At 28.5% G+C, this 8,140-nt stretch overlaps 1 protein-coding gene across 2 annotated transcripts in view; it reads right to left on the bottom strand.

The window, feature by feature from the left end:
• LOC117179940 (presenilins-associated rhomboid-like protein, mitochondrial) overlaps positions 1 to 8,140 on the bottom strand; it is a 25,159-nt gene extending 17,019 nt beyond the window's left edge. The window contains exons 1-4 of one of the 2 annotated variants that reach the window (XM_033372171.1): positions 7,433 to 8,107; positions 4,880 to 5,037; positions 4,630 to 4,795; positions 1,635 to 1,736 (exon numbers count right to left, since the gene is read on the bottom strand). In XM_033372171.1, the coding sequence (XP_033228062.1) occupies positions 1,635 to 1,736; positions 4,630 to 4,795; positions 4,880 to 4,896 (285 nt within the window). In that variant the 5' untranslated portion in view covers positions 4,897 to 5,037; positions 7,433 to 8,107. Of the gene's footprint in view, positions 1 to 1,634; positions 1,737 to 4,629; positions 4,796 to 4,879; positions 5,038 to 7,432 lie in introns of both variants that reach the window. The other variant, XM_033372172.1, reaches the window with a different exon arrangement.

The following is an 8,140-nucleotide window of genomic DNA, read 5'->3' as shown; positions in this document are numbered from 1 at the left end:
CCCCTTCCACCACCAAGTAAGTGTGTGGAGGGTGTGTAAAGGAATAAAGAAGGTGTAAGAAAAATGTAAACCCTTAGGGGACACATTAGAAGCTTCCACTTTGAAAATTATATGCTTTCTAATTGGGAACTTTGAAAAAATTACAAAACGCACGAATCATGAAATACGGGAAATCTCTGGGTGTAATATTTCTCTCCCGACTTAATCCCGATTATCCCGGGTTGGTGGCCACCCTGGGACTGCCATCTATTTTTATTAATTTTAAAGAATTTTAAAGACTTCAAAATACATCCGGGGATTTAAAGGGAATCCAAAAAACGTCAAGGTATTTCACAATATTTTAAGATATTTTAACAGATTCCAAAGAATTTTAAGGCATTTAAACAATTGTAAGGATTTCAAGGTATTTAAAAGAGTTTCACGGATATGAACAGTTTTTCATTTATAGAACTTTGATGAATACGTTTAATTTAACTTATATTCAAGCGATATCTAAAATTATTTCTACTTACATCAATAGATTTTATGATTTCTAAACATTTTAATGGATTTTAACTAATTTCTAGAAAAACTTTTTAGGGAATAAATTAAATTTTATTTTAAGGAATTCGTCTTTAATTTTAATGAATAATTTTAGTTTAATATATATTTCAAAAATATCAAGTGATTTCGATAGCCGGTCATTTTTCCGATGGTTCAAGTGACCGAAAATTAAAATAGCGAATATCAGAGTCAATTAATAATTCTTTAAAATGGTTTCCGGTCAATTAATCATTTGGTAAATTAGTTAAAAATATTTCAAAGAATTTTTTAAATTTTCCAACGATTTTAAGCTAGATTTAAAACATCTTTTTATAGAACATTGGGAAAGAAATTAAGTAAAAATTCCAGGGATTCCTAGCGATTTCAAAACATTTACAAGCAATTTTAAAGTATTTTAAGCAATTGTACCAGATTTAAAGGATTTTATTGAATCTCAAAGGCTTAAAAAAATTTCTAGAGATTTCAAAGATTTTTCTTAAGAGAACTTTAATTAATACGATTATTTTAATTTATATTCAAGGGATTCCAACGGACTTCTTCTTATTTTAATAGATTTTTACGATTTCTAAATATTTTAAGGTTTTTCAACAATTTTAACCAAATTTTATGAATTTTACTGTGAATCACAGAAAATTTCATATGTTCTGACGGATTTGAACGGGTTTTATTTAAAGAACTTTGATGAAAAAGTTTAATTTAATTTGCATTCAAGGTACTTCAAATGATTTCTACTTATTTTAATAGATTTTTTACGATTTCCAAAGAGAGGGATTTTAAGGTATTTCAAGAAATTTTAGTAAATTTAAAGTATTTTATTAAATCTCCAAAGATTTCTAGGGATTTGATCAGTTTTTTGGTTTAGAGAAATTTAATTAATAATTTTAAATTAATTTATATTCAGGTGATTTCAAATGATTTCTACTTATTTTAATGGATTTTTTCTGTAATAAATTTCCTGTAATCGCCAAAAATCATTATAGACCAATACTGATTTCCTAAAAATATTTTTCGTAAGCGTGCTCAATTTCTTGATTGTTTTTATTAGTATTGTGTAAAATCTGAGGACAGAAAACTATATATAATATACTGACTGGAATTCGAGGTAGTTGAATATGATGTATTAAATTGTAAGTCCTCGTCCGAATTTTCTCATATTCCCAAATTGCTGCACCTGCTATGGAAGCTCCACTAATCTGAAACTCAGAATACAAACTCACAATAGATGCAATTAGTATACACAAAGTAAGTAGATAATCTAGTCTGAAGTCAAAAGAAATTAATATTTTTCATATTATACAAGCTGGACAAGTTCCAGGGTGTTTACTCAAATCCTGGAAAAAAATTCCGTAACAATAACAGGTTTTTTTCAAGTATAATTTTTCATATTACGGAGCCATTCAAATATTTCGCATTTTTTAAACAATCGATAGGAGATTTGTATACACTTTCGCGAGTTTATTAAACGTTTAAAAATGTCCGTTTGTATATATTCAATTAATATGTTTTATTTAGCAAGATTTGACAAATTCCATTCCCAGAAATTCTTCAATATATTAGCACCGTCGATTAATTAAATTATTGAGTAAAACTGAAGACGCAATTAGTCATTTCTTGAATTTGTCTCTCAAGTTCATGAATTTCAATAATAATTTAAACAATTTCCTTTTTTTTCTATTTAAAAGGCAGTGAAGATTTAGGTCAAATTAATGTGGATACTATATTAAATTCAATTTAAACCGCTTCAATTTCATGAATTTTTAAGTAAAAATATTGCATTTTTCAACAAGGTACATAGATTTTTACCCAAATAGTTGAACTTTTAACCGAAAAGATGATTTTTGCCAAAAAATTCTATTTTTTTAAACAAAATACATGAACTCTAAACCAAATAGTTGAATTTTCAACCAAGTAGTTTTATTTCCAGCCAAGAAGATGAATTTTTGACTAAAATTATGAATATTTAACTGCAATACATGAATACATGAATCCTCAACCAAATAGTTGTGTTTTTCAATCAAGAAATGATCAAATTTAAACAAAATAGTTGCATTTTTAACTAAAAAAGAACAATTTCCAACCAAAAATGGAATAGTGAAATTTTAAGTAAAAAAATTAATTTTCTAAAAAAAAAAACAACAAATTTTCTAATTAAACGATGAATCTTCAACTGAAATAGATGAATTATAAACCAAAAAAATTACTATTTTACAAAAGAGTTTAACTTTTATCCAAGTACTTTTGTTTTCAACCAAAAAGATTAATTTTAGAACAAAAATATTACGGGTTTAAAAAAAAAATACATTAATTTCAACGATATAGTTTATTTTTCAATCTAAAACAAGATCAAATTGCAACCAAATAATTGAATTTTTAACTAAAAAATAACAGTTTTAAATAAAAAATGGAATAGTTCAATTTTCCATAAAAAATTAATTTTCCATGACAAAACAAGTACTTTTACATTAAAAAAAAGGATAAGTTTTCAAACAAGAAGATAAACTTTCTAGAAAAAAATACAATTTTTCAAGGAAATACATGAATTATAAACCAAATATTTTTTTTTTATTAAAAAAGTCAATTTTCAACCAAATAGTTGAATTTTGAGTAAAAAAATTAGTTTTCCACCTAAAAAAACACCAATCTTTCAACTGAAATAAATTAATTTTAAGCAAAAAAGATTATTTTTTACAAAAGAGTTTAAATTTCAACCAAGTATTTTTGTTTTCAACTAATATGATGAATTGTTAACTAAACCGGTGAATATTTAACTGCAATACTTAAATTTTCAACCGAAAAAACGAATTTTCAAACAAGAAGATTAATTTTTTTTAAATATACTTTTCAGCAAAAATGACGATTTTTCAACAAAATACATGATTTTTCAATGAAATAGTTGAATTTTCAACTAAAAAATATAAATTTTCAAGCAGAAATCGAATATTTAAATTTTCAACAAAAAAAATTAATTTTCCAGTAAAAATTTACATTTTTTACACAAGAAAAAAATTCAACCATCCAAATGAATTTTAAAAAAAAATAGATAAATTTTCAAGAAAAAGAAAAACGAGTTTTCAAGGAAATAGTACAATTTTCCAAACAAAAAAAACATTTTGCAACCAAAAAGATACATTAATAAACAAAACAAAATTAATTTTTAAAGAGACCAATTTTCATTCAAATATATATATATTTTTCAATCAAATTAACGAATTTTCAACCAAAATTATGAATCTTCAACAAAAGACGAATTAAGGTCCAATAAAGAAAATCAAACAAGAATTGAATACTTAAATTAGCAGTTAATAAAATTAATGTTCAACAAAAGAAATGAATTTTCAAATCAAATGTTGGAAAATTCAATTGAAAGTTACATTTTCAGTTTAAAAATGATTGCATTTTCATGCAAAATGAAAAATCTTCAACTGGAACAGTTAAATTTTCAACTAAAAAAATTATTTTTCAAGCAAAAATTGAATAGTTAAATTTGAATTCAAAATTGTGTCCAAACAGATGAATGCTTCAACTAAAATGATAAAATATTAAATATTTTCAGTTTTAAAAAATTCATTATAAAAAAATCAACAAAACAGTTAAGTTTAAAATTGAATATTTAAACTTTGAGTAAAGAAATTTAATTTTCAGCCTAAGTAAATACGATTTTTCAACAAAATAGCTCATTTTTAAACCAAATAGATGAACTTTCCATCAAAATGATAAATCATCAACTGCGAAAAAATTTAATTTTACGAAAAGATTGTAATTTTTAACAAAGTACTGAATTAAATTTTTATTTAAAAAAGAGTAATTTTTATTGAAAAATGTACTAGTTGACACTTTTACCCAAAAGAGATTTTGATTTTTAAGCAAAAAATGTTCAGTCAAAAGAGAGAAAATTGGCATCAAACTGTTGAATTTGCAACCGAAGGATTTTATATAGCAATTTAAAAAACAGCACGTTCTCGAAAAAAATGTCTGCCGTTTTCAGGGGTTTCCAGGTATATAAAAATTCCCTTGCAATTCTAGGCTTTTCAGACATAGTAGACACCCCCAGTTTTTTACAAAAAATTTAAATAGTGAAATACATACCGCTACAGTGAAACCAAAAGTTCTCCAAAACCTGACAGGCATCGGGCCAGTTTCATTTGAAAAAATCGACACAGTCGGTTTATCATTTTTAACAGTTCTAAGCCTTTTAAAGCCTCTGGTAATTCTGAACAGATTCGTCCTGTGATCTTGCAAATTTGCAAGAAAGCTGTAAGCACAAAAATAAGGAACAATCACAAAAAACGATACAATCTGCGGCATAACCTCAAAACTTAAGGTGTACTTTATTTACCATCTGTTCATCGCCATAGAAAGTCTAAATTTGATCTAAAATGCCACTGTAATTTACATAATTTGGGTTTTTTTTATACTCATTTGGAATTAACTATTATAAATTTCTCTCGTCACGTCACCGATTTCCAAACTCTTGACTGAAACCAAAGATATTATCTGAAACAGAGGGAATGACTGAAATCACAACCACTCAGATGATAAATGTGACAGAAAAAGAACGTGTGCATTCGTGGAGTCAAGAAAAGACGTCTGCTGGCAAGATGGCCGTACGCCGAAGGTCAAGGAATAATACCAATTGCACAGGACGAAACTTTATTTATGTGATAACTTGGAGGAATTTTCTACATTCTCATCATTTATGATTGAGAAAGTATTAGAATTGTCGGAAATTTGACATCACACTTTTTTAGCGGATCTCCACGTTTCAAGACCCCCTGAATCCGAAAATCAGGTTTTCACAATGGCGTCTGTCTGTCTGTCCGTCCGGCCGTCCGCCCGTAAACACGATAACTCTCGAAAAAATGAACGAATCAAATTCATCTTTGGCACACTTTTTTTAAGTCCTAAAAGAAAGGACGAGTTCGTGAACCAGCCATTTTTGATAAAAATTCAAAAAGTGAGCGCATTTTCAAAATTTTTGAGACCACTTTTTTCTGAATTTGAAAATTCTATGTACGGATATTTATAGTATTAAAAAGAACAAACAATTTATCCTTATGACTTTTTTCGATAAAAAGAAACTTCTCAGAGTTATAGCGTTTTCAAAATTTTTTTAATCAACCGAAAATAAAAATTTGAAGCCGAAAAACGCACGATATGAAAAAAAGTCAAGAGAAGAAAAACATTTATTTTTGAAAGCCCTACAAGATTATCATAACCAATTTTTGGATTTTCTACAAAAATCTAAAATTCAAATTTTGATTGCACAAAAAATGGAAAATAAAAATTCCATTTTGTGGACAAACTATGTAGGATACGAAAAAAGATGAATTAACAAACATAGTTATCCCAGAAAAGATCTACAATTTCTTTAAGAATCACTTCTTGATAGGAGGCGTACTTTTTGTTTCATTCGTGAAGAATAACGTTCAAAAAAGAAATAAAATAAAAAAAAATGTGTGGAAAAACGACGAAAGTTACGAGAAAAAAAATCAACAAAACCTGTTTACAAATGTCTGTCGGAAAACGAGCGCGAGTGTCACGATGAGAATGTGTACCTCAAAGCCTACAGAGCTTTGAGAAACTTAATCTTTGACTATACTTAATTAAGTAGTCAATTCAGAATATGAAGACGCATATAAATACTGCAATCCTAAAGAAATCATTTTGATAAAGTTTTTTTCAAGCATTCCAAATGCAAAGAATAAATATACGAGCGCGAAGTGCGAGATAACCTATTATCGAGAGTGAAGCGCGAGATTCAACCGTCGCGCGCCGTAGGCGCGCTCAAACTTGCGAGTAAAGCGAGCCGCGCGCGTAGCGTGTGATGAGAATGTGAATAATGATATAATCATTATGATTATATTTCAATATAAATTTTTGTCCTTTAAAAGCTATTTGACTCAATATTAAAATTATTACGAAAAATATCGATTTTATAATTTAATTGAATAGCTTTTGACAAAAATATCCAAATAACAATTATAGTGAAAAATCATTTTCTTTCCATCTTATTAAAAATAAGGTCTTATCCCATGAAACTGATATTATTGTTTGGCCCTCGGCGTTCAGAAATCTTGGATTCCCTCATCTAATCTTAAATATCTAATTTATCAGTTGACAGGTTTGACACGGTTCAACCAGAGTTCAACAACCGGACCAAGTTCAACGAAAAACGCGCACGTTTCGTTTGGTTACGTTTTTTTTTCAACATTGAAACCCCACTGCTATATCTGTCCTGATTAATTAATTAATCAATCAATTAGACTTAAAATACCAAAAAAATACTCATTATTCAGAAACTACGATTTTTTTTAACTTCGCGCCTTGATAAATAGATAGTAGCTGTGGGGTAGTATTTAGTAATGCACTATTTCACAATGTGACGTCACCTGACAAGAAGTCTGCACGCCAATGAGAGCCAAGAAAAAATACAAGTTGCATGGGACAATTTTTATAATTTGAAAAAAATTTATTTATTACCATTAGGATATTCGGATGTTATTTATAAAAAGCTATTCAATTAAACAATAAGATCAATCATTTTTATGGTTTCGTTGACATAGGGTCCAACATTGATACAGGGTCTGAATGTGGCATAAGACGCAAAAATGACTAGGCCTAAGCTTGACAAAGGGTCCAAAATACAGTGAACCCTGGATTTAGGATCGGTTTTGGGGCTGGCGGTATGCGAAACCCCTCGTGTTTATGTTGACTCTAAACGTAAACAGTAAGGGGCGTATGAACAGTTTCCAGGGAATTTTACTGCCTAATCAAAAATATTTTGAAAATTATTTTTTCTAATACGAAGACAAGGATAAACTAAATATTTAATGGAAATGAGGAAGAAAATTTGCTGTCACACGTTAAAATAAATGCTTTTCCTACTTACGTAGTATAAACGTTTGCGGACCGTTGAGTATCCGGTTTAAAATAAGAGCTTTCTCTTGAATAATTGGTCCGAATACTGGATCACTTCTGTCTCTGGTTTGCATAAACCATTCAAAGACAGCAACATCCAGAAGCACATTACTTTTTTCATCAAAATACCGCAGTTGAACACTTCAAGTAGGGAAGCACGCACTTCTATATGTAATCGCATAATGCTTGCGACACAGATTTTATAAACAGACGTACGAAGAAGTTATTTAACAGATCACTTATTATTTAACAAAATCAGTTACTTTTATAAATGTTAAATTAATTATTGACTAACATCATAGTTTACGCTATTCTCATGTCAACACTTGACAGTTTGATATTATAAACCACTACAGTGAGAATCCGATGTCTGAAGTTGATCGAACCTCTCTTTCTCCCATGTTAGACAAACAAAGACGATCCGATTGTGTTCCAATGACAGGTCGTTTCGTTTCGAAATGATCATACTCGTTCTATCTCTGCCTGTCCAATACTTCTTCTTCTATATTTTCTTCTTCGAATAGTAGAATCCATTGGTAGCTACGACAGCGCGACCAATTCAGAAAATTTTTAAACTTCAATGAAATATTAACCAGAAATCTTAGGAGAAATAATTCCTTTTAAACCGTAGTATAACATTTTTGATTAAAATGAATTGATGTTCACTACTCTTTTTCAT

The sequence above is a fragment of the Belonocnema kinseyi genome, chromosome 9 (assembly GCF_010883055.1).
Source record: "Belonocnema kinseyi isolate 2016_QV_RU_SX_M_011 chromosome 9, B_treatae_v1, whole genome shotgun sequence".
In the NCBI taxonomy this organism is placed as follows: Eukaryota; Metazoa; Arthropoda; class Insecta; order Hymenoptera; family Cynipidae; genus Belonocnema; species Belonocnema kinseyi.
The sequence above is the reverse complement of the archived record's forward strand: the minus strand, read 5'-3'. Positions and strand labels throughout refer to the sequence as shown.